The sequence below is a fragment of the Trichomycterus rosablanca genome, chromosome 7 (assembly GCF_030014385.1).
Source record: "Trichomycterus rosablanca isolate fTriRos1 chromosome 7, fTriRos1.hap1, whole genome shotgun sequence".
NCBI lineage: Eukaryota > Metazoa > Chordata > Actinopteri > Siluriformes > Trichomycteridae > Trichomycterus > Trichomycterus rosablanca.
In genome coordinates this window covers 1,922,520-1,949,815 of record NC_085994.1, presented here as the reverse complement: position 1 = coordinate 1,949,815, position 27,296 = coordinate 1,922,520, and the positions used below count along the sequence as shown (strand labels likewise).

The following is a 27,296-nucleotide window of genomic DNA, read 5'->3' as shown; positions in this document are numbered from 1 at the left end:
GAGGTGACGGCTCAGTTTTTGATAGCATGTCATTTGGGACACTGCAGGTCAGCCACAGCTTCATGTTTTCAGCCGTCTTTGCAAGCAAATCACTGTTGACTACGAGTGCTACGAAAGAGGAGAAGTGCCTTTACGCCCTAGGGTTCTCGATTTATTTATAAAATAAGAGTATACGTCAGCTAATTCAGGTAAGAAACACACAAACTGAAGGGGAAACCTGTTGATCCATGTTACCAACATGTCGTCTTGGATTCAAACTAGGTAGAAGTGTGACGTGTCAGAGCGGTAGAGAATTCCACCAGAAAAACGACGATGTGCTTCACATTAACGTCACTTTATTCGTTCTCATGTTATAACAGTGAAACCAGAAAATGAACAATGAGGTCTACAGTGTGCGCGATGCTGCGTCGGCGTGTCTCGCCCGCCTGGAAAGCGAGGAAGTGGAGAACAGGTTCCAATATTCACCGGTCTGCTGGTGGTCAGGAATCTCGATCAAAAACGTCGGAAAAGTGTACATGGACTAAAGTATCCGGACGCCTTACCACGAGCTCGTCGGACGTCCCATTTCAAAACGGCTGGTCTTAAATAGGGCGACATCTGTGTGATATTTTCAGCTAGAACAGCAGCCGACTTCTCAGAAGGCTTCCCAAGAGACTCTGAGGAATGTCTGTGTATGGGAATTTGTGCTCATGATGTCAAAAGCCTGATGATGATGTTCCGGTTCATTCCAGAGCTGGTGAGTGAGGCTGAGGTCAGGGTTCTTTTCAGAGCTTGCTTTGTGTACAGGGATACATGCTGGAGCATGAAAGGGCCTTCCCTAAACTATGTAAGCATACACCGAACAGGCATAACATTAAAACCACCTCCTAGTTTCTACACTCACTGTCCATTTTATCAGCTCCACTTACCATATAGAAGCACTTTGTAGTTCTACAATTACTGACTGTAGTCCATCTGTTTCTCTACATGCTTTGTTACCCCCTTTCACCCTGTTCTTCAATGGTCAGGACCCCCACAGGACCACCACAGAGCAGGTATTATTTAGGTGGTGGATGATTCTCAGCACTGCAGTGACACTGACATGGTGGTGGTGTGTTAGTGTGTGTTGTGCTGGTATGATTGGATCAGACACAGCAGCGCTGCTGGAGTTTTTAAGCACCTCACTGTCACTGCTGGACTGAGAATAGTCCAACAACCAAATATATCCAGCCAACAGCGTCCTGTGAGCACTGATGAAGGTCTAGAAGATGACCGACTCAAACAGCAGCAATAGATGAGCGATCGTCTCTGACTTTACATCTACAAGGTGGACCGACTAGGTAGGAGTGTCTAACAGAGTGGACAGTGAGTGGACACGGTATTTAAAAACTCCACTTACGAGCCCCCTACAGCCTAAAATGTAGTTTTTACCTCATTTTGGGAGGTCCGAGTGTTAATTAGAAGGATCAGACCCCCATTTGATTACTGGTCCAGTAGGTACAACTGCCTCCTAAATTAGAATATACCCATCATCCACGTGCCTGTCATTGCAGTCTTGGTGGTGCTTTTATTCAAAGTGACTTACAATTATGATTCAATTATGAGAATTAAGGGTCTTGCTCAGGGGTCCAACAGTGACAACTTGGCAGTGGTGGGGCTTGAACCAGTGACCTTGTGATTACTGGTCCAGTACTTTAACCACTAGGCTACAACTGCCTCCTAAATTAAGATATACCTATCCAAAGCGACTTACAATTATGACTTAAGGGCCTTGCTCAGGGGTCCAACAGTAACAACCTGGCAGTGGTGGGGCTTGAACCAGTGTCCTTTTGATTACTGATCCAGTACCTTAACCACTAGGCTACAACTGCCTCTTAAATTAAGATATACCTATCCAAAGCGACTTATAACTATGGCTCAATTATGAGGGTTAAGGGCTTTGCTCAGGGGTCCAACAGTGGCAACTTGGCAGTAATGGGGCTTGAACCAATGACCTTTTGATTACTGGTCCAATTTAAGAGGCAGCTACCTTAACCACTAGGCTACAACTTATACACGTGCCTGTCATTGCAGTCTTGGTGGTGCTTTTATCCCCAGTGACCTACAATTATGACTCAATTATGAGAACCTTGCTCAGGGGTCCAACAGTAACAACCTGGCAGTGGTGAGGCCTGAACCTTGTCCTCCTGATTACTAGTCCAGTACCTTAACTACTAAGCAACCACTGTTGGTAGCATTGGGTTCCCAGGCCGGACCAATCCCAGAGATCGCATATCGCAGCGGTAGCGGGAAGAGACCCCGCCCAACCTTCCTCCTTGTCCTAAGGAGAATCAATTATAAGAATTAGGGGCCTTGCTCAGGGGTCCAACAGTGGCAACTTGGCAGTGGTGAGGCTTGAACCTTGTCTACCACTGAGCTACCACTGTTCCAGTATTTCCAATTTTGGTGAAAGCAATTGAGGGGCCTTGCTCAGGGGTCCAACAGTGTCCTTCTGATTACTAGTCCAGTACATTGACCACTAGGCTACAACTGCCTCTTAAATTAAGATATACCTGTTATCCACATTGTAGTGTGTAGTGACCTACAGTTATGACTCAATTATGAGAATTAAGGGCCTTGCTCAGGGGTCCAACAGTGGCAACTTGAACCCTGTCCTTGTGATAACCACTGAGCTACCAATGTTGGTAGCTTTGGGTTCCCAGCCACACCATGCGCCCATGAGACTTGCAGGCAGCGCTTGGACAGGTCCCAGAGATGGCGTATCGCCGCAGAGACCCCGCCCAACCTTCCTCCTCATCCTCAGCCGCCGCATCCGTGCTCCCGACGCTCCTCTAAATCCAGCGCTCGGATTTCAGAACACGAGATTAAAATGACACGACCACGTCATACACACGATTTTTTTTTTTTTTACATAATTAGATGGGACTACAATCGAGAGATTAAGTACAAAGCTGTTCACGCCACATGCTTCCAATCCTGCAGCACAACTCAACCAAAGAAGGAGAAAAAAACAAAACAACAACAAAATAAATAGGATGCAATCACACCATTCGAGCTAACTACAATATATTAATATAGATCCTCTGATACGCTCACATACACTCGTTAAAACGGAAAAGAAGGAAAATAAAAATCCATCGGTCAGTCGCTCGGGGTTCGATCGATCGAACGTTAATATGATAAGTGAACGTCTATAAAAGTGGCGTAAATAGACCAGGCATTAATAATCGATGAACCTCAATCAGAAAAAGAAAAAAAACTCTAAAGGGAATAAAGGAAGAAATTAGGAAATGAAATCCACCCCCCTCCCAAAATCTCCTCCCCCCTCCGTCCATTTGTGTATCCAAACGAAAGCGAATCCCAAAAAAAACTAAAACGTCCTCCCGTCCTCCCTCCCACGAAAGCATGCGGACCCCGGGGTGCTCTCTCCGACCCTCGCGCACACTTCCATTCACACACACACACACACACACACACACACACTCGGACAGAGTCCACACCGGGAGAGTCAGGGAGACGCGGGGCGAAGGGCGTGTGCCGCGCTTCTTCCTACCATGAAGAAATGGAGCCGTAATAGAACAGTGCCGGTATCATTGTTCCGATTAAACCTGCGGGTCAAACACGATTCTGGTTCGTCGCGGTGGTGCTGCTGCTGCTGCTGGTGGTTCCGGTCGGTCCTCATAACTTCTGGATCTTCTCTGCCACTACGATGGGGTTCTCCTTGCGGAGCTGGGCGGCCGCCGCGCCTCTGTAGTCGTACGGGCAGTCGTGTTTGTCCGAGTAGCGGTGGATGGCGCAGAACAGGTTACCGCAGCGGCAGTCGAATCCTGTTGAGATGGGAATGGAAACAGATAGAGGTCAATGAAGATGCGGAGAGCCTCCTATTGTATTTAATTTATCGTAGTCGATCTGTCCTGCGCTGCTGGGGGATCCCCGATTGCAGTCGAGGCGGGTATATTGCTGCTCACGCCTCCACCGATCCGCGCGCAGCCCTTAGCGGAACCCTTTTCACCCACGCGTTCTGCACAGGCGCCTCTCTATCTGCCAATCGGGGTCCTTACGCGGCGTTTGAAGACCCCTCCCACATAGTCCGGTCATCCCGCCCTAGCAGAAACACTGCCAATTATGCCCGCTAGATGGCGTCCGGCCGACCGGTGGCAACGCCGAGTTTCAAACCGAGGCGTTCAGAATCCCGACGCTGGTGTGCTAGAGCTCAATTATCAGCAAATATACAAACATAAAGCTTAGACAACGCTGCAAGTGTAACGCTCATGTGTGTACAGAGACCGAGCTGCATGGGCGCATTCACATGAGAAGACAGCGCACTTTTGCCGCTGACCTTTTCAAAGCTCCTCCAATTAGACTAACTGTTTGATACGATGGTAAAAGCCACTCGGGCCGTACGAACAAAACTCAGCATGACTTATTGTAGTAAAACAGCGAGTGAGGAATGTGATTAGTGGAGGAACTTATGAGCAGTAATAATGAAGAGAAGTTTAGTGCTCCTGTCTCCTTCTTTTACTACATTAAACCACGTTAAGCTTTATTTTCAACCAGAAGCGTTTTAGACTCTGGGAGAAGCTGATTCTGATCATTTCTCAGAAGCCCAATGCATAACATTGCATAACACAAAAGCTGCCTTACAAACCAATATTAATAATATAAAATGATTTTCCCAGCTCAGGTTCATCCCCAGTGGTTCAGTCATGCTATGAATTTCATTTACTGAGTCTAATTGTACCCTAGGAGTGAAGCAAAACCTTTAAAATCCAATTTTCTAACTATATGTTCCTCTCCACATAGAAGAGAACAAACAGCCATTTCTCTCTCCACTGTTTTACCTGTGAGTCCAACTTTTTTCCGGCAAGCGAAGCACCGGTTCTTCTTTTTGTTCTTATCAGGAGTTTGATCTCCATCTGAGGAGGCTTGTGCTGCCTCTCCTGTTGGACCTGCCATAAAAAGATTTAGATCTTATTATCTTATACAAAGGTTGCTGGTTCAAGCCCGATCACACAAACGCCCAAAACTTTGATCAACAACGAGATAAAGTTCACATACTAAAATTCCATTGTCAAATTTCGTTCATTTCTCTGCTGTGCAACATCATTGATTAGTAGATAAAAACCGCTAACCTGTGCTTTTAGACGAGCCGTCATCCTCGTCTTCATCCTCGGCGTCGGCTCTGTCGGAGTCGGTGGCCGCTGTGTCCTGGGAGATGCTCATGGCCGTCATCTGCTGAGTGACCGGACTGGGAGAGCTGCTGCGTTTACACAAATCACACAGACCAAAGTCAGCCAGTCGACTTTTTGGATGTATTTTTTTCAAGGCAGAAAAGTTTTGCAAAACGACCAAACGTTCACCTGGACGTTCGCTCTTCTGATGGCGCCGCTGCTTCAGAGACGGGGTCGGGGACCACCTCGACGGTTACGGCAGGGACCGCTGGAGACCCTGAAGGAGACGTGGCGGCTAGAGGAAGACACGATCAGCCGAGTTAGAATTAATTAATCGTATACAGTGTTTTATCCACTATAGTAGTAGGGCCATACCACCAATTTGGTGCCATTTGTGTGTAGTAACTCGATGAAATTAAACTTCATGGATTTTAACCACATTATTATAAATCGCTTATGGATAAGAAAAAGTAAAAACATCTGGAGTCACCAAACAATGCAGGAAAAAAAGATTTCTGACAGATTTTGCTCTATTATATTATATTTCATTGTAAAAAGTCGTGGTAGAAAGTAAAGACATGAAAAATATTATTGTTTTAGTCTTATAGTGGGTTTTTATGAACGTTTTAAATTATTTATCCTAAAATTTCCAATTAGATCCATGTGCAGGACACTTTACTCAATTAAGTTAATTAAGTTAATATTCACCTACATTTATACATATAATGTCCTGGAGACTTAAATGGCACTGATTAGCAGAATGGCCCAGTAATGAGTGACAATGCAAAAATGCTTATTTTATCTAAACTAGGGATGCATCGATACCATTTTTTCCCAACCGAGTACGAGTGCATGTATTTTTGTACTTGCCGATACCAATTTAGAATACCGTTTTTTTTAAACAAAAACACACGTGAGAAGTGACGAGAAGTTTAATGATACCACGTCCAAAAATGCACGTCAACAAGTAGCGAGCGATGAAAGTGTTTGTGCGCTGATGTGATGAAATCAAGGAGGAAAAATAAATGAATCTGAGTGGATTTGGCAACACGAGCAGGATGGATCGTTCTGTAGTGAGTTGGAGGTTAATAAATATTTTTGTAATGTTGGTGTTTTGTTGTTACGTTTTGTAGAGAACGATCAGATCAGAAATACTGTAAAACGTGAGTGTGTGTGTGCTGATGTATTCTGATATAAACTATATTATCCCCCTGTCCCACCTGTTTACACTCCTCTCCTGCGTTTCCCCTCACGCCGTATCCTGCGTTCTCATTGGCTGTTCGACATGTCACTCATTCCCAGTCGCACGTCTCAGATCGGATATCTGACGTGCTAGAAAACTCGAGCGCTCGGCGAGCCGGTCGGATCGAGTTGTTGGATAGTTCACACTTAGAGAACCGGCCGCCGAGCGAAAATCAGGGCAAGAATCGTGTCGTGTGAACCGGGCATAACGCAGCAACGTGCACTAGGTACACGGTATCGGATGTTTAGTATCGGAGCCTCGTTTGTGAGTACGAGTTAATGAGCGCGGTATCGGGCAAATACCCGACACCAGTATCGGTACTCATGCATCTCTAATCTAAACCACCACCCACTTCCTTTAGCTTACCTTTCTCACCTGGTGGACTGCTCCGCCCCCCCGCTTGCTGCCTCTGAAGATGCTCCTTGTAGCACACCGAGCACATGCCATTGGTGCGAGGGTTGCCGTAGAAACCGCATCCCAGCGTGCAAAGCATCGGCACCTGAGTCTGATTCGTCTCCTGTGCCATCGCCTTCTGAAAAACAGGGGGAGAGGGGGGTGGGAGAGGGCAAGTCTGGGATATCGTAGAGGTGGGTGTTTAGTGCAGGTAGTGGACGTACACATTTGTCGTGACAGTAGGGCTGGGCGGTATGACCAAAACTTCATATCAGGGTATTTTTTTAAGATTCTGGCGATTTCACAGTATATCACGGTGTGTTTATTTTCTGTATGACTGGGGCGTTTTATACGCCTGTGGCTGATTTTACTGTCATAAGTACATAGAATATAAAACATTTTAATTTCACTATGTATATAATAAATTCATGCTGTTCTTCAATGGTCAGGACCCCCACAGAGCAGGTATTATTTAGGTGGTGGATGATTCTCAGCACTGCAGTGACACTGACGTGTGTGTTGTGCTGGTATGAGTGGATCAGACACAGCAGCGCTGCTGGAGTTTTTAAACACCTCACTGTCACTGCTGGACTGAGAATAGTCCACCAACCAAAAATATCCAGCCAACAGCGCCCCGTGGGCAGCGTCCTGTGAGCACTGATGAAGGTCTAGAAGATGAGCGACTCAAACAGCAGCAATAGATGAGCGATCGTCTCTGACTTTACATCTACAAGGTGGACCGACTAGGTAGGAGCGTCTAATAGAGTGGACAGTGAGTGGACACGGTGTTTAAAAACTCCAGCAGCGCTGCTGTGTCTGATCCACTCATACCAGCACAACACACACTAAGAATCATCCACCGCCTAAATAATACCTGCTCTGTGGTGGTCCTGTGGGGGTCCTGACCATTGAAGAACAGGGTGAAAGGGGGGTAACAAAGCATGTAGAGAAACAGATGGACTACAGTCAGTAATTGTAGAACTACAAAGTGTTTCTATATGGTAAGTGGAGCTGATAACATGGACAGTGAGTGTAGAAACAAGGAGATGGTTTTAATGTTATGGCTGATCGGTGTATATGACAAATAAACGTGTTCTTTTTGCAACCTAGGACCCCTTTAAAAATCCACCATACATTCCCATAGATTTAATTTTCTTTTAATCTAAATCTTTTACTCTTAAATACTGTTTAACTTACTTTGATCTGGCTTGAAGCCACTAACCCAGTCACTGATGGTTAACAGTTTATTTTTGTAATGTACAATTTACATATCGTTTCTGAATTGACCCTAAAGTATATAAACCATAGATTTAATGTGTTATGACATTTAAACATGCCACATTTTAGGGTTTTAGAAGCTAAATTGGGCGAATAATCAGTAATAGTGCATGAAAATGTTCAAAAGTTTGTTCGCTTGTTTTCCACGTATAAATTTAACCAAACGTGTCATTTTATCAGCGGGGTCCAAACATTCACACATAACTATGAATAATCTGGTTAAAGGAAATTTATATATAAAAAATACAAGTTAATAATGTATATTTTCAGCAACCTACTTGACTGTTATATTACTGTGTCTACAATTACATCAGTACAGCTTAAAAACAAGCTTAGCTACCTCAACCAGTACATTACTCAACCTGACATGATAAACTACGTTATTTTAAGTCAGTGTAAATAAAAAAAATAATAAATTAAAATAATTAACACCTCGTACATTTACATTTTCTAACAGCGTTAACTCAATGGACTGAGCTAATCGTGTTAGCATGCTGAGCTACTTTTAGCCAGTTAGCCTAGCTTACGTGATGGAACGCGAAAAATAAAAGCTCGTCGAATCAAACAAACGTTTCCTAAATCTTCTCATTTATGTATATAAATACGATTTTATCGTCGTTACCTGTAACTCGATGTAATTTAGGACGAACAAGAGGACCTGTGTTGGGCAGAATTACACAGGTTATGATAAGGTCTCTGCTAACGCGGCCTAGCAGCCCGTCAGTCGAAACAACAGGAATGGCTTCGTCCCGATTACCAACCCCGTTGCTAGACATGCGCACTGCGTTGAATGAAAAACAGCACTATTTAGTGTACTTTATTCTCAGTGGGATGCTATTTGGGCTTCAGCCCGCGACGTAAGCCACAAAGCAACAATTCACTCCACCAAAAGAAATTTACAAAACACTCAAATCGCCTCTGAAATCAAATGTACAACTGAAGTCACAATTTTACGTACATCTGTAAGACACATGCATGTCACGACAGTCCTGGGGTTTTAATTATTTATGAAATTGGTCTTTTTCTGATTCAATTAGTGTTTTTTGTGAGGGTTCATCAAAAAAGGACTAAATCTGCTAGTTCAAACCTTTACAGTATGACAAACTGGATTATCACTGGTGTTGTGGACAGTTTTATAACGTTTTTAAACTTCTAATTGATAAAAAAGAAGTTATTCTCTTTGGCTCTCCCAAATACACTGATTCTTTAATAGATAACATTGGTAAACTGTCAGACTATGTGAAACCACAGGTAAAGAATCTTGGGGTAATATCTGATCCTGACCTAAGGTTCGATAAACAGTTTAACTCTGTTCTCAGAAGCAGCTTTTTTCAACTTAGATTAATTGCTAAGATTAAATCATTTCTGTCACTGCGAGATCTGGAGAAGGTCATTTATGCCCCTATTTCATGTTGCCTAGACTAGTGTAACAGTTTGTACACTGATCAGCCATAACATTAAAACCACCTTGTTTCTACACTCACTGTCCATTTTATCAGCTCCACTTCTATAATGTCTTTAAACTTTGTGACATGGTCTTCTAATTTCTTGTTATTAATTATAATTGACTATAGCTGGTGACTTTCCTGTGCCCATATACATAGAATTAGTTAGACTGCATTCATTTAAAAGGACATGGAACAGTGGTCCAGATAATTGACTATTTATTGCAATCAGCTATTGGAACAAGTGCCACTGTTCACGAGTCAAGCAAGCTGTTAAACTAACCTTTGTTAGTAAGGGCACATACGTAGAAGTGATCAGCCATATTTAATCATTATTACTGACTTAAATCAGGGGCGGCACGGTGGCTAAGTGGGCAGCACTGTCGCCTCACAGCAAGAAGGTCCTGGGTTCGATCCCCAGGTGGGGCAGTCCGGGTCCTTTCTGTGTGGAGTTTGCATGTTCTCCCCGTGTCTGCGTGGGTTTACTCCGGGTGCTCCGGTTTCCTCCCACAGTCCAAAGACGTGCAAGTGAGGTGAATTGGAGATACAAAATTGTCCATGACTGTGTTTGATATAACCTTGTGAACTGAAGAACCTTGTGTATCGATTAACTACTGTTCCTGTCATGAATGTAACCAAAGAGTGCAAAACATGACGTTAAAACCCTAATAAACAAACAAACTTAAAGCAGTTTAAAAAAACGTATGTGCCACCAATTTGATCATTAACGTTGTATATACAAACCTTATTCCCTGAAAAGTTGAGACATTTTAATATGATTTAATCATGTTGTTTTTACACAAATGTATTTAATTACACTCCTGCAGGTCCTGGACCAAAACAAAAAGTGCTGTACCAATACAACATTCAGAATATGTTTTTATTTTATATAATAATTATAATAACAATAGTACAATTACTGATGTGTCGTATTATAGTATTACTAAAGAGCAGAACAGATGCAAACTAAATATTAATTTTAAGTGAGCAAAATTATTACACTTTCATAAGGTGCAACATAATACAGTTCACTAACTGTGGACTTGTAAACATTAAATAAACATATTTAAAATACCCAGTAAGAGTAAACTTAGTTTATATGGTAATGTTTATTTACAGTTGCTTTTTGTAGTAAGATTCAGTTATAATTCCCTTCATACTATTAAATTATAAGGCTAAATATTTCATCAGGATCATTCAGAATGCAAAATAATACGCCCTTACATTTAAATGTGAAAGCTAAATAATTCAGTGCTCATTTATATAATCAAAATGTTTTATTTGATTTCATTAAGAAGACAGATGATTCACAGGCGATTTTTATGATGAATCCAAATGATTCAGTACCAATTTATATAATACAGCCGAACGATTCACAAGTGATTTTATTGTAAATCTAAATGATTTACCGTTGAATTATTTAATAAAGCCAAATGATTCACTACTAATTTATATGATACAGCCAAACGATTCAATGGTGAATTTTATTATGAAGACAGATGATTCAGATGCGATTTTCATAATGAATCTAAATGATTCACATTTGAATTCTTTAATAAGACCAAACGATTCCGTACTTTTTTATATGATACAGCCAAATGACTCACTAGTGACTCACGTCACATTTATCCAGAGCATCTTACAACTGTTAATGAATTCAGTCCAAGAAATTAAAGATTAAGGGCCTCGCTCAAATGTCCAACAGTGGCAACCATGGCAGTGGTGGGATTTGAACCAGCAACCTTCTGATGACTAGCTACCAAGGTCAATTTCAGTCTAATTAAGTAATATGATGCAAAAAAAATGATTTATTAACAAATCTTTAGACTTAGTCGACTTAAATTTATCATTTAGGTCAATTAAGAAGGTCAAATTATTTATTACGCTGTAAACACATACAACTGATTCATTGAACAGTATAAACATAGTGGGGAAAAAGGTTTAAACAATCATTTAAGGCACTTTTTAATGATGGAGTGTTTTATAGCTGGGCTCCTCTGCTCCTGGCTTCTTCTCTGTAAGCTGGGGTGAAAAAGGCCCAACTAGCCAGTTTAGGGGGGTGTTATTCAGCAGATACTCCATCACTCCATCCAAAGACTGTCTCACCTACAGAACACACAATGCACACCAACATTTCATTACATACAGCAGTCTATTACACAAGCCTATCATGGCTAAGATCCAGGATGGTGAAAAGGTCTGTGAAAAGAAGAGTGGTCAAATCCCTGACCAGGATAACGGCCGGCTGAGAGCACTGTTATGCTGGCCCACCACCAATAAGATCTGGGTTTGAATCCCAGTGCTGAGGTCGTATTGGCTGGCCAAAGTCCTGCTGTGACCCTGACCAGGATGAAAATGCTTTATGGCAGCAGGTTATGGAAGGCCTTTTCCTGTTCCACGAAACACATAAGTGTAACCACAATCACACTTTTCATTCCAATTCCATGTGTGGAGACTGTTATAGCTGCAATAAGGGCCTTGCTCAAGGGCCCAACAGTGGCAACCTTGCAGTGGTGGGGCTTGAACCAGCAACCTTATGATTACTAGTCAAGACCTTAACTGCTCGTTTTACATGTTTTGTTCATCATGATATCCGCATGCTCACGGTTAGGTGTCCACATACTTTTGACCCTATATTGCGTGAAGTATACAGATCATAATGATAATGTATAATTTATATGCCATGCAGAGGTGTGTGCCCCCTTGTTCCTCGTACCTGTGCGAGCTGGTTTCGGCTCTGCTCCAGCAGCGTGGGCGTGATGCTCTTGGTTTTGCCCAGCGATGAGTGAAGCTCTTCGGCCGAGCGCCGGGCGCTCATCAGCTGTTCCTGGACGGTGGCGGGGAGGCCCTGGACGCTGGATACGACGCCCGTGCACGCCTCGCGGAGCTGCTCACTCATGCCACGGACCATGGACAGGGCACGCCCTTCCATCTGCTACACACACACACAATAGTATAGATGAAAAAAAGTATAATATATATATATTAACCCCCCCCCCTCTCCCAACAGCATTAAGTCACTAGAGAGAGTCCAGTGCATGGGTCAAGCAGTCAGGCGTGTACCCTTCTCTTGGTGTATTTACATTGTCATCAAAGCAAACGTTCAGTTCTGATGCCTGCATGGCCATTATAGGTGCTTTCAATAATGGACAGTGGATGGTGGATCAATCAATCGAGAGACAGACAGACAAACAGACAGATAGATAGATATACAGTATATACAGACAGACAGATAGACAGAAAGATAAATAAATAGACAGACAGATAGATAGATGGATAGATAGACAGACAGACAGACATAGGTAGACAGACAGACAGACAGACCGGCCGATCAACCAACAGACAGATAGGCAGACAGACAGACAGACAGACAGACAGACAGATAGATACATAAATAGATAGACAGACAGACAGATACATAAATAGACAGACAGACAGACAGACAAACAGACTGACAGACAGACAGACATATATATGTACTGTATATATATATATAGACAGACAGACAGATAGACAGACAGACACACAGATATATAGACAGACAGACAGACAGGTAGGTTGGTAGATAGATAGATAGATAGATAGATAGATAGATAGATAGATAGATAGATAGATAGATAGATAGATAGATAGATAGACAGACAGACAGACAGACAGACAGACAGAAATGATTACGTTAGTAAGTATTACTGTACAATACTTAAGGAATAATTAAACAGCTTTGGGATGAACTGGAATGTAGACCATGAGCCAGGCCTTCTTCCCACATGTACACTCTAAATCATGTGAAAAAGGAGGCAATTCTTGTATTAATGCCCAAACTGGAGGACACAAACTACATGGCCAAAAGTATGTGGACACCCAGTGCATTATTATACAGTTATATAAATATAAATATACAGTAATACACAGTAAATTAATAACGATGATAAATACACTCACCTCTCCATTACCTTTACCTCCGTCCTCCTCCACATTTTCTGCCTCTCCTCCCTGTCCATCTTTGATCTGCTCCTCCTTCTTCCACTCCCTCCATCTCTTCATCAGCTGCTCCTGAGCTCCCACCAGCTTATTGGCCCCGCTGACGTTCTCAAACAGGTCCAGGGTGCTGGCGATCTGGGACACGGCTTTGTGCGTGGCGTCTCGAGCGATTTTGGCTTTGATGAGGGACAGCTCCAGGGCTCGCTCCCGGACCACGGCCGAGAGTTTCCCCAGACGGACGAAGTAGCTGTGGGCGGAGTTCTGGGACGCGCCGATGTTCTGGGTCAACGCGGCCTGAGTTTCATCCTGCGGCAGCGGCTCTGCCAGCACAGCTGTAGGACGAGGGCATGAATTTATAAATCTTTTCACTCTGGGAATTTGTGATTGCGAGATCTGAGATCTGCAGTCGTGCAATATTTACTTTTTGAATGTTTTTGGACGGCAAATATTTATATGAAATAGTAGAACAATAAAAGTAAGTGGAAACAGATGGGCAGGCAGGCAGGCAGGCAGGCAGGCAGGCAGGCAGGCAGGCAGATAGATAGATAGATAGATAGATAGATAGATAGATAGATAGATAGATAGATAGATAGATAGATAGATAGATAGATAGATAGATAGATAGATAGATAGATAGATAGATAGATAGATAGATAGATAGATAGATAGATAGACAGATAGATAGCCAGACAAACAGACAGACAGATAGATAGAAAGATAGATAGATAGACAGTCAGGTGGATAGATAGACAGACAGACAGACAGACAGACAGACAGACAGCCAGCCAGACAGCTATATAGAAAGACAGATACATACATAAACAGATCGATAGACAGACAGACAGACAGACAGACGGACGGACAGAGACAGACGGACGGACGGACAGACAGAAAGACAGATAGATAGACCCCCATTTGGACTCACCCAGGCCCCCTAGTATGTATGCCAGTCTGGTATAAGTGACTGGAGGGGACCTAGTGCATGAGTCAAGCAATTAGGCCTGGACCCTTCTCTTGGTGTATTTATATTAACATCAAAGCAAATGTCCAATATAGGTGCTTTGGATAATACACAGGAGTCAGCATGGGTACTTTGGATTGGCACCCTGTCCAGGTTATTCCTGCCGTGTGCCCATGTTTTTTGATATAGTGTCTAAATAAGAAAGTTTGCACCACAAGGTGCACTTGGAGCTGAAAAAACGGCATTTTATCAGCAGTTACGTAACCATGCAGAAAACCACGAGACTTAATGCACATCTTGTGGCATTATGGACCCTCCACAATAGTCAAGGGCAGATATTGTGGGTTGAAGATGCCGTTTGGAGTCCCCCCCCCCCCCCCCCCACACACAAATCTCTATTCTTACAAATCTCTATTCATATAGTGGAACGGTCAAGCAGTCAGGCCTGTACCCTTCTCTTGGTGCATAATACACCTGAACAGATCACTATACACCACTGTCTTGCTACCAGCTCAGCCTAGTAGGATATTTCTCGCTTAATTGTATTTTTCCCTCATTATCTTCGTACACACACCACAAACGTTCACAATCACATGACCACTTGTATCACATGACTCACCCAGTTCCTTCTCGGTGAGCGGCAGGTTCTGCTCCACCCAGTCCTCTGAGCGAGTCAGAGCGAAGCCGACCCCACTGCTGACCATCTGAGCCACTCTGCTTCCCATGGCCGTGTTCATTCCGCCGCTCAGCGCCGTCCGGGTCATCTCCACCCCACCCATGACCGCGCCCATCACGGCATCCTTGGCACCGGACACGCACTGGTACACACTGTCCACCAGCTGAGGAGACAGGGGTCAGGTTTAGGTTATTTGGAGTACAGGAAATAATTACAACATGATTATTTGATGTTGGTGAGTTTGTAAGGGACGTGTGTCAGGGTGGTCGTAATCTTCAACGGTTTCTGCAGCTGTTCTTTTTCTGTGATTGAATGAATAACCACAGCTGATAACTACTCCGTCTCCTTATTTTGCTTTTTGGTAGCTCCTGTATTTAGGCGTCGCCACAGCAGATCTGGTCCTTGGCACAGTTTTTGCCCTTCCTGTGCCGGGCGCAACCCTCCTATTTCTATCCACTATTTCTATCAATCATGTTCATGTAGATGCCCAACCTTCCAATATGGCAGATGAGATTTGAACCCTGATTCCTTAAATCTCAAGAAAGTCCACATCATTACCTTATGCTTAGAGTATGCTAATGTCCGTAAACGTTTGACGTCATGCTACGGACCCTAATTTAACACGATTGTGTGATCAAACGTCTTTCTTTGGTCTTCGTGTTGCTTTTGTTCGTTTCGGGTCAGCGACGTTACCTTGTCAGCCGGCTGGTGCAGGATGGGAAGTTTCTCCTCCATCTTGTCCAGTCCTTTAATTGCGTATTCGTTCACCATGGCGACTGCAATAAAAGTGCAAAATTAAACGATTAAACAAACAAAACGACCCAGAGTGCACGATATACGGCCAAAAGTTTGTAGACACCCCTATGACGTAGTTAGTGAGTTCTGCTGCCACAAGGTTGAATACACAAAAATTGCTATCAGGTGTATGAAATCAATTAAACAAAATTAATCAACAGATTGGGGACACACTCAAAAATCTTGGCAAAAGCTCTACCAACTGAGTGGAGGCTGTTATAGCAACAAAAGGAGGGTAACTCAATATTAATGCCTATGCTTTTGGAATGAGATGTCTAACAAGTGTCTACATACAGTACTTTTGGACACAGTGTTTGTCCAGGTGATAGTAAATTTAAACACTGTTCCGTTTGCCAAAACTGTCGGGACGGTATTTAATTTACATGATAACGTATGTTTATTCCTACACGCTGTACTGTATGAATATGGGGGGTGCGGGTGTAGAGGGATTCCGGTTCTTACTTTGTGGCTCTAATTTGTTCAGTATGGGTTTGGTGCCCGAGCTGGCAGCCGTGCTCAGGGTTCGAACCCCGCTCTCTGCAGCATCCATCACCCCTCTGAGGGCGGGGACGTTCTCCTTCGTGCTGTTGTAGACGCTGGACACTGCGTCACACGCCGAGCTCACCAGCGGTAAATTACTCATGCGAGACATCACACTCTGGAATAAAAAATAAAACAGACATATAATACTTAAAATCAAAAGTCCTAGAGACTGGGATTATTGAGAGTCAAAGCTCTAAAGTCTGGGACTAATCAAGAGTCAAAGCTCTAAAGACTCTGACTCTCCAGAACTCAAAGCCCTAAAGTCTGGGACTCATTGAGAGTCAAAGCCCTAAAGTCTGGGACTCTCCAGAAGTCAAAGCTCTATAGACTGGGACTAATCAAGAGTCAAAGCTCTAAGGAGTGGCACTGTCAAGATGTCAATTTTTTTTTAACTATGACTAAACAAGAGTTAAAGTTATGACTAATCAAAAGTCAACATTACAAAAACAACAGTCAAAGCTGTAAAGACTGTGACTCTCAAGGAAATAAAGCTCTAAAGACTCCCCAGGACTCAAAGTTCTAAAGAATGGTACTAATCAAGATTCAAGGCTATAAAGACTGTGACTAATTAAGAACCAAAACCCTAAACACTGTGACTCTCCAGAACTCAAAGTTCTAAAAACTGGGACTAATCAAGAGTCAAAGCTCTAAAGACTGTAACTAAGTAAGAGTGAAATCCCTAAATGCTGTGACTCTCCAGGAGTCAAATCTTTAAATATCGGGATGAAACAAAAGTCAAATCTATAAAGACTGGGACTTATCAAGAGACAAAACCATAAAGACTTATGATTAATAAGAGTCAAAGTCCAATAGTCAAAGCTCTAAAGACTGGGTCTAATCAAGAGTCAAAGCCATAAAGACTGTGACTCTCCAGGAATGAAAGTTCTATAGATTGTGACTCTCCAAGAGTCAAACAGTTAAATATTGGGATGAAACAATAGTAAACGTTATATAGACTGCGACTAATTAAGATTGAAAGCCCTAAAGACTGTAACTCTCCAAGAATCAAAGCCCTAAACACTGTGACTCTTCAGGACTCAAGATGGATAGATAGATGGATGGATGGATGGAATCTCTAAAGACTGTGACTTTTCAGGACTCAAGATAGATAGATGGATGGATGGATGGATGGATGGATGGATAGAATCTCTAAAGACTGTGACTTTACAGGAATCAATGCCCTAAAGACAGTGTCTAGTTAAGAGTCAAAGCTATAAAGACTGTTACTTCCCAGGAGTCAAAGCTCTAAATACTGGGATTAAACAATAATGACTTAGACTGATCAAGAGTCAAAGCTCTAAAGACTGTGACTCTTTAGGAGTCAAATCTTTAGATGTTTGACTCTTGATTAGTCCCAATATTTAAAGACTGTGACTCTCCAGGACTCAAATCTTTAAATATTGGGACAAAACAACAGTCAATGCTCTAAATAGGAATCAAAGCCCCAATTACTTTGACTCTCCAGGAGTCAAATCTTTAAATATTGGGAGGAAATAAAAGTTAAATCCATATAGACTGTGTCTAATCAAGCGTCCTAAACACTGTGACCAGAATTTAAATCTTTTAAAAATGTGACTAATCAAGAATCAGAGGATTTGAGCTGGTTTGTTTGTTAGGGATATTTTTATGACAGGATCTAGAATCTGGATTTATTTTGCTTCCTGTATTTTTATTTTCTGTTTCTTATTTAGAGTTCTTTACACTCAGTGTTACTAAAAAATAAACACAAAAACCCCAAACTCACCTGATTCTACTCTTCATTTTTATCATCAGAGGCTTCATGGTGTTAAAATAAAGCAATAAGCCACGAGAGGCCGTGCATTACTGTGATTTTAGCACGGGGATGACGTTTTTGGCGCGACGTGAAGCGGAGTGCCTAAAACTTCTTTCCCCGTGCTAAAATCATAACAGTAATGCACGGTCTCGAGTGGCTTATTGCTTTTATAAAACGGCGGTCAACATAAAATACAATAAATACAACAACATTTAATTCATAAGTGTATTTATTGTGTATAAACTTACAATAAAGCATTCTTCCGCGACGCAACGTAGTTCGATTAACAGTGTTGCTAGGCAACATGAGGGCGAAAATAACATTAACTTTTTCTTTTCAGTGGCGTATTAATATGGAATGATGTGAGGTGGTCCTAGGTGTGCGTTTATCGAGGATTTTACAACGGCTTCGAACGCAGCTCAGCCAATCAGATTTTATAATAAGTGTTTTAGAACCAACAGTGGATCTTTCTAGGATTTATTCTCTGTCTGGACTCACCTGAGTCTCCTGAGAGCTGGACGGTGTGTCTGTGTCCGTCTTATTCATGTGTCCATTCTCTGCCATGATGAAGAAAATCTCCTGCAAACTGGTCGAGAGGAAATGAGAGTAAAACAGACTGTAAGCACAAATGAAGAAAAACGGTTTCCATCGTACAGCATCCTGGAATCGAGAGGATTAAGCACTTTGCTCAAGGGTCCAACGGTGTCTTGCAGTTGGTACGCAGCTCTACCAACTACGTCACGTCATATAAACACACAGCCTGCTGATTTGGAGTCAGGCGCAATACTGCTGCACCACAAGGTGTCACTTTGGGTATTTTAATGCATTTAAAATAATTTTTTGTACATGAAGTTGCCAGTTTAATAAGCAGAATACCAGTAAACTGGTAACCAGTAAGCATGTATGCAACAGTGTAGGTCAGGCAGCGGCTCTCAAACTGGTGGAATCCAGATGATTAATATCTAATCATTTCATTTACTTTCCATCTTGTACCACTGCTATATCCTGGTCAGGGTCGCGGTGGGTCTGGCTTTCTCCTCTGAATTACTGGGCGCAATGCGGTAACACAACCCAGGAACCTCATAACCTCAGCCATCCCTCCCTCAGACACAGCCATTCATGTCTGTATATAGACGCCCAACCAGCTGATGGCACCATTTGGGATTCTAGTATTTCACCTACTGCCCCAATTTTTTGGGAGGGGGGAGCTGAGCTTTGTACTCATGACTCGTCCAGTTTAAGATCTGAGGATCACTTGAAGGCAGCATGAGTGAATCAGAACTGCTTGTTGTGGTTAAAGTTCAGGCTGATAAAACCCCAATCAAGATTAGAGACTAGATTAAATACTGCAGGTCACTACAGTTTATCACTGTTGCATGCTGGGAGGGAACATAAGATCCGCTATGACTACAAGGCTGCTTTGCAAGTAGAGCACTGTGGCGCAATCTACAAACAACTTCAGAAATAAACAATCATATTTTAACTGTTCAGAAGTTACACAGTGTTAATATGAGAAACCAGCCGCTCGCCCCATAGCAGTTTGATTCCCAGGTTGCGTGAGGAGTTTGCATGTTCTCCCCGTGTCTGCTCGAGATACAAAATTGGCCGTAAACTGATGACTATTATTTTCATTATTAGTAGTAGTAGTTTATAAAACGGATAGTTCCGGTCCTAAAATCTGATTGGCTGAGCCGCGTTCGAAGCCGTTGTAAAATCCCCGATAAACGCACACCTAGGACCCCCTCACATCATTCCATATTAATACGCCACTGAATAGAAAAAGTTAATGTTATTTTCGCCCTCATGTTGCCTAGTTAATTGTTAATCGAACTACGTTGCGTCGCGGAAGAATGCTTTATTGTAAGTTTATACACAATAAATACATTTATGAATTAAACATTGTTGTATTTATTGTATTTTATGTTGACCGCCGTTTTATAAAAGCAATAAGCCACTCGAGACCGTGCGTTACTGCTATGATTTTAGCACGGGGAAAGAAGTTTTAGGCTCTCCGCTTTGCGTCGCGCCAAAAACTTCATCCCTGTGCTAAAATCACAGTAACGCACGGTCTCTTGTGGCTTATTGCTTTAATTACTGATATTCTTCTTCTTCTTATAATTATCACCATTGTTATTACTGATATTATTATTATTAGAATTATCATTTTTACTGTAATTATTACTGATATTATTATTATTAGAATTTTTACTGTTATTATTATTATTATTAGAATTTTTACTGTTGTTATTATTATTATTTTTTTTATTATTACTGATATTATTATTATAATTTTTACTGTTTTTTTTACTTAAAATATTATTATAATTTTTACTGTTATTATTACTGATATTATTATTATTAGAATTATAATTTTTACTGTTATTTTTTCTGATATTATTATTATAATTTTTACTGTTATTTTTACTGATATTTTTATTATTATTATTATAATTTTTACTGATATTATTACTGATATTATTATTATAATTTTTACTGTTATTTTTATTATAATTTTTACTGATATTATTACTGATATTATTATTATTATAATTTTTACTGTTATTTTTATTATAATTTTTACTGATATTATTACTGATATTATTATTATTATTATAATTTTTACTGTTATTTTTATTATAATTTTTACTGATATTATTACTGATATTATTATTATTATTATAATTTTTACTGTTATTTTTATTATAATTTTTACTGTTATTTTTATTATAATTTTTACTGATATTATTACTGATATTATTATTATTATTATAATTTTTACTGATATTATTACTAATATTATTATTATAAATTTTACTGATATTCTTACTGTTATTATTACTGATATTATTATTATTATTTTTACTGTTATTAATAATGATACTATTATTATAATTTTTACTGGTATTATTGCTGTACAGGCGTCTCGGGCTACTAACCAGGGACCTTACACAGTGTCAAAGACCCCGCCCACTTTAGTCCGGTCTTTTACCCACCCAGCAGACTTGAAAAGACCAGTTTTGTCTGCTGCTGCCACTGCCAATTATGCCCCCTAGAGGGGTGCCCAGCCGACCGGTAGCAGAGCCGAGGTTAGAACTCGGGAGTTCAGAGTCTCAGTGCTGGTGTGCTAGCGGAATATCCCGCTGCGCCATCTGGGAGTCTGAATCTAAAAAAAGGAGCCACTAAGGTGCAGTAAAACATCAGGAGAATGATTCTTATTCATCTCTATTCACTTGTGTGTGGTTTCACTGCAACTTTGACCCGGCAGGGCGAATGAATCACCGGTTTTATGAAGTGGTTGTGCCGCTTACTACTGCTGGTTAGTCATACGATTTCTGAAAGTGTTGTACAGTCTCTCACACACTCTCACACACTCTCACACACTCTCACACACTCACACTCACACACACACACACACACACACAGGGTCATTACTAGTATCTCCAGTTAACCTGACTGCAGGTCTTTATAATGCACCCGGAGGAAACCCCCGTGAACACAGGGAGAACATGCAAACTCCACACAGAAAGGACTGTGGGAATCAAACCCAAGTTGTTAAATAAAACTGAAAGGACGCTAAAATACTGTACCAGCAGCAACAGTTTTCACAAGAACGATTTTATTTTATTCTTTTTAATTATCTTAAATAGAATAATTTTATTTTAAAGTATTAATATGTAAAAATGGATCGATTTATGTGATCTTTAAATATGTACTGTTTTTATTCTAGTATTACCTTGTAAAACATATGGATGAGCTTAAAGTTATGAACTTATTTAAAATAAATGTATTTACTATATATTATAATCTATACATTTGAATACATTTGTTTACTTACATATAAAGTAAATATTAGCATTGGATGTATATTATATAATAAGAAGGATTTGTAATTGTAATAAAGAGTCACGTCCGTAATGGATTGGACTGCACACAGTGATTCTGGAGGAGCACCGGACCCACTGTGACCCTGACAAGGATAAAGTGGTAGTGAAGCATGAACACATGAAATGGAATGTTTCACTCGATCATTACGTAACAGGACAAAATCCAGAACAAGGAACAACGTTTGAGTTTCAGAGATTTCTCAAGAGGGGATTTTGTAACGAGGGGTAAACGGGGGGAGTAAATTCGACCATCAGCAGTGAAATCACTCAGCATCTAATCTATCAAAAGATTTTATTGACTAGTTTTTTAAACTGGGTGTCTGACAGGCTGGTGATGGGGCTTGTTCCATATATTATACCTAAATGTTTATACTGGAATCATTTACAGTGTATATGTCAATGTGGCACTTGGATCACCACTGGGATCTCAAGCTTTTAAGTTTCAGTTTTTTTAAGTTTAAGTTTAAGTTTCTCAGCTGTGCTATTGGCCAGCCAGGCGCCTACACAAACAATTGGCTGTGTCTGAGGAAGGGCTGTTGAGACTCCTCTTTACTGCTGCGATGATTTACATTTACACTTTTATCCAAAGCGACTTTCACTCACTCACTCACTCACTCACTTTCTTAACCGCTGATCCAATTAGGGTCGCCGGGGGTGGGGGTGCTGGAGACTATCCCAGCTTTTTAATGGGCGCAAGGCACACAGTAACACCCTGGACGGGGCGGCAGTCCATCCACACACACACCCATTCACCTATAGGGAAATTCAGTGTCTCCAATTAACCTGACTGCATGTTTTATGTTTTTGGACTGTGGGAGGAAACCGGAGCTCCAGAAGGAAACCCACACAGACACGGGGAGAACTTACGAACTCCACACAGAAAGGACCCGAACCGCCCCTCATAGGGATCGAACCCAGGACCTTCTAGCAGTGAGCCACCGTGCCGCCAAGCGACTTACAATTATCATTGAATACAATTTGAGCAATTGAGGGTTGAGACGCTTGCTCAGGGGCCCAACAGAGGCAACTTGGCGGTGGTAGGGCTTGAACCGGCAACCCTCTGATTACCAGTGAAGTACCTTACTTGACTAGAAAGCTACCGCTGCCCCATTCTGACCTCTGCTGGCTGGTCGAGGCACTGCACAGAGACTGCTACTGCTATCTGTGTAGACACACCTCGAGCAGGTGAAAAGAAGCGGTCGGCTACTACACACGTGTCGGAGGGTCAGGGTTTGAGTCTGCAGCACTAGAGGAGATACAACTGGGAATTTTTATACGACTAGATTGGGAGGATGCTTTTTTACCCCCTTTCATGCTGTTCTTCAATGGTCAGGACCCCCACAGGACCAGCACAGAGCAGGTATTATTTAGGTGGTGGATCATTCTCAGCACTGCAGTGACTGCACTGCATCATCCACCACCTAAATAATACCTGCTCTGTGGGGGTCCTGTGGGGGTCCTGACCATTGAAGAACAGGGTGAAAGGGGGTAACAAAGCATGAAGAGAAACAGATGGACTACAGTCAGTAATTGTAGAACTACAAAGTGCTTCTATATGGTAAGTGGAGCTGATAAAATGGACAGTGGTTGGTTTAACACTTTATTCCTTTTATAAACACTTTAATAAGCCCATAATAAGGGTAAAAACGAGTGTTTGAGTTGAGAAACACTGAAGACTGGTTTAATTTATGTACTTAACCTTTGCCCTGGTTCTACACAACCGTCTGGGCAGTGCCAGTGTGTGAAACTGTACGCAGTGGGAATTACAGTGAAATATCGAACGTAGACAGAACTAGAAACGTCACCCCTGGATCATTAAAAATCATTAAAAATAAAGAAAAATAGAACAGAAAACCACTGGAAAATCCCCCCACAAGAAACTCATGTACAGATGAACTCGAAAAGGGCCTTCCCTAAGCTATTGCTCAACACAAATCCGGGAGTATATCATTTATTTAAAGTAACGGATGTGGTCAGTTTAAGCAGCTCAATAATTAGGACGGGTGTCCCCATACATTATATACATTATATTTTTATAATCATAACAAACCTGAAATGGAACAGCAGGTTCTGGACTTAAAATGATTAAAAATAACAAAACCAGAACACAAAACCACTGGGAAATTCAGTGCTTGCACTGGAAAGGGCCTTCCCTAAGGTAATGCCCAACACACATCCGGAAGCATAGCATTTATTTAAAGTAACGGATGTGATCAGTTTAAGCAGCTGGTGTGGCTAAAACACCTGAACTCATAATAATAATAATAATAATAATAATAATAATAATAATAATAATAATAATAATAATTAGGACGGGTGTCCACATACTTTTGGCTATACCATTATATACATTATATTTTTATAATCATAACAAACCTGAAATGCAACAGCAGGTTCTGGACTGGACTTTAATGCAATTAAAACCATAAAGGAAGTAACTGCAGCCTTAAATACAAACCATATTAAATATTTACTGTATTTATTTCAGTGCCAGATTGGTACATTTACACCCTGCGACTTTCTCCCCAACCCAGACCAGTTTTAACCACCCAGACCAGTTCCAGTCTGAACCTGTCCCAGTCTTCCAAACTGAATCTGTTCTGCAATAAAATCTATTTTAACCCACAGTGTCAACACAGTGTTATTTATTGTAGATGTAAGCATTGAATCTTGTTCAATCTGGCAACCCTGACCCACCCAGTGCCCCCTGTACCCTGTATAATAGTGTGTTTGGGGGTTTTTACTCACCTGTCTGCCCTCGATGTGCTTCCCTGTTGAACTCTGAGACAAGACTGGGACTCCAGAGTCCGCGTGGAGCAACAGGGCATGACTAAAGGAGGCGTGGCTTTACACAACCCAGCCAATCAGCTTCCGCTTGCTCTTTGATGAATCAGAAATGAAGATCAAAGAGGTGCTGGATACAAAGTAGCTTCAATCTCTTTGAAGGCTGGGTATTGATCAATGACTTGTGATCGTTTATATCTGATTCATCTGTTTTACTTCACCCTGGTAGATGTCACAGTGGGTCCAAAGTCGTACTGTCGGAGTACGTCCGTCTATCAAAGGGCATCAAACATTGCTTTATCGCACCCCCACCCTCCTTCACCCAGACAGAGCCAATCGGCTCACCTTGGCGGGTGGGTGGGCACTGTCGCCTCACAGCAAGAAGGTCCTGGGTTCGATACCCAGGTGGGGCGGTCCGGGTCCTTTTTGTGTGGAGTTTGCATGTTCTCCAAGTGTCTGTGTGGGTTTCCTCCCACAGTCAGGTTAATTGGGGGCACTGAATTACCCTGTAGGTGAATGGGTGTGTCTGTCTGCTCTGCGATGGACTGGCGCCCCGTCCAGGGTGTTACTGTGTGCCTTGCGCCCATTGAAAAGCTGGGATAGACTCCAGCACCCCCCTTCCCCAACCCTGATTGGATAAGCGGTTAAGAAAGTGAGTGAGTGGGTTCACCGTGGCGCTCGGGGGGGCGAGGCTGTCACTTGCGCAGCTTGCTATCGCTGGGATCCAGGGTTTGAATCCCCAGCAGCGCCATCATATGGTTAGATTGCATTATAGCGTTTCTATAGTCTTGAAAATTACATTTACATTTGCTTTAATCCAAAGGGCCCAACAGTGACAAGTTGGTGATGGTGGGGCTTGAACCAGCAACCCTATGATTACTAGTCCAGTACCTTAACCCCTTAAAGCTACGGCAGCAGGTTCTGTAATAAAAATCAGTACAGTAGGATTCGTTTTTGAGCTCAACGCCTGGCCGCTAGCACATCACTGTGGAGTGTTAGAATCTCAGCTGGGCGTGTTTAATTTGAGGGAGGGACGGTCGGACGGGGTCTCTTCCCACTACCGCTGCGATATTCGGGATCCGGGACTGGTCCAAGCAACTGAGCGTGGATATCGGGAGATTTAAATGAATCAGTAAGCAAAACGGCTCCGTGTGAGGACCCAACACTGACGGGTGATAAGAAGTGGCCGCAGATCGGACGCGTGTCTAGGGGGGGGGGGGGGGGGGGGGGGGGTGATCCGGGTTTCCTTGATTAGATCAGGGTTTGTGCAAGCACCAGCGGATTCACAACTAGTAAAAAAAAAAACAATGAAGGAACGGAAGTAAATGGTAAGCCTAATGAAACATTCATTTTAACAGGTTGTTTTTAGTTCCTGAGTCATTTCTGTTCTGCTTGTGATGGGTGAAACTCTACAGCGTTGAGCCGTGGTGGGTTTTAGAAAATCTGTGGGCGTGGCACCAGGCTTGTCCTTGGCACAAACTAGCCAACTTTTGGACCGACTTCTTGCGTCACGCTTCCTCTCCACTAATGCCAACCCCCGCTCTCATTTGAGGAGAACGAAGCTAACCCATGCCCCCTCCGACACATGGGCAGCAGCCGTATGCATTTTGTTACCCACACTGGGCGGGTGCATATATGCAAATCAGCCTTGTGTACGGAGAGACGCATCCTGATCAACGCACTCTTTCCCCGCCTCTGTCCAGGCGCCATCAATCAGCCAGCAGAGATCATAGTGCATCAGTTATGATAAAGTCCCTATCCGGCTAATATCCCACCCCTATATGAACAATATGAAGCCCACCCCCCTATATGAATCAGGAGGAATTTCAGTGCATAAAGGCCAAGGACACAAGCTTAACCTGAACGCTCGTGATCTTCCATCCCTCAGACGGCGCCGCATCAAGAACCTCCACTCAACACTAGCTGATATAACCACATGGGTGAGGGATTAGTTTATCAAACCTTTATCAAGCTCTACAATACAGAGTTAATGCACTAATCATACTTAACACTTTACTGAGCAAATAAGAAGCCTTATGTCAACCACGTCCAGAAGCGGCGTCCACTTCTCTGGGCTCTTAGGCATCTAGGATGGACCATCACACAGTGGAAACGTGTAAGGTGAAAGGGGGGGGTGCACACTTTCCGGCTAGACTGTATCAGCTGTACCGTGACGGCAGGTCCTTCAGGAGTGAATAAAACCATGAGAATAAAAATTCGTTTCCACTCGTTCTTCAGAGAATTCAGTTTAATTCAGGAAAATTAATATTTAATGACATAAAAAAATCCATCATAATAACTGTAATAATTTATTTACTAGCTGATGCTGATACAGAATTCTTTGGCAAGAAAGAAACACTTGAGATAATCGGAATGTGAAAATTCACAA

At 42.2% G+C, this 27,296-nt stretch overlaps 2 protein-coding genes across 6 annotated transcripts; both read right to left on the bottom strand.

The window, feature by feature from the left end:
- Positions 1 to 318: 318 nt before the first annotated feature.
- zgc:77486 (uncharacterized protein LOC405808 homolog) lies at positions 319 to 8,785 on the bottom strand. 4 transcript variants are annotated; one of them, XM_062998829.1, is made up of 6 exons: positions 8,687 to 8,785; positions 6,760 to 6,964; positions 5,340 to 5,445; positions 5,112 to 5,239; positions 4,821 to 4,928; positions 319 to 3,806 (listed from the first exon to the last, which is right to left on the bottom strand). In XM_062998829.1, the coding sequence occupies exons 2-6, from the start codon at positions 6,917 to 6,919 to the stop codon at positions 3,658 to 3,660; spliced, it is 651 nt and encodes a 216-aa protein (XP_062854899.1). In that variant the 5' UTR covers positions 6,920 to 6,964; positions 8,687 to 8,785; the 3' UTR covers positions 319 to 3,657. The 4 variants fall into 4 exon arrangements, with proteins under 4 accessions (XP_062854899.1, XP_062854901.1, XP_062854902.1 ...); XM_062998831.1 differs by having other exon boundaries at positions 5,112 to 5,236; XM_062998832.1 differs by having other exon boundaries at positions 6,769 to 6,964.
- A 1,488-nt stretch (positions 8,786 to 10,273) lies between these two features.
- Positions 10,274 to 24,902, bottom strand: plin3 (perilipin 3). 2 transcript variants are annotated; one of them, XM_062998235.1, is made up of 8 exons: positions 24,872 to 24,902; positions 18,738 to 18,825; positions 16,385 to 16,580; positions 15,821 to 15,903; positions 15,071 to 15,290; positions 13,452 to 13,822; positions 12,226 to 12,444; positions 10,274 to 11,615 (listed from the first exon to the last, which is right to left on the bottom strand). In XM_062998235.1, the coding sequence occupies exons 2-8, from the start codon at positions 18,801 to 18,803 to the stop codon at positions 11,475 to 11,477; spliced, it is 1,296 nt and encodes a 431-aa protein (XP_062854305.1). In that variant the 5' UTR covers positions 18,804 to 18,825; positions 24,872 to 24,902; the 3' UTR covers positions 10,274 to 11,474. The 2 variants fall into 2 exon arrangements, with proteins under 2 accessions (XP_062854305.1, XP_062854306.1); XM_062998236.1 differs by having other exon boundaries at positions 12,226 to 12,441.
- Positions 24,903 to 27,296: the final 2,394 nt, after the last annotated feature.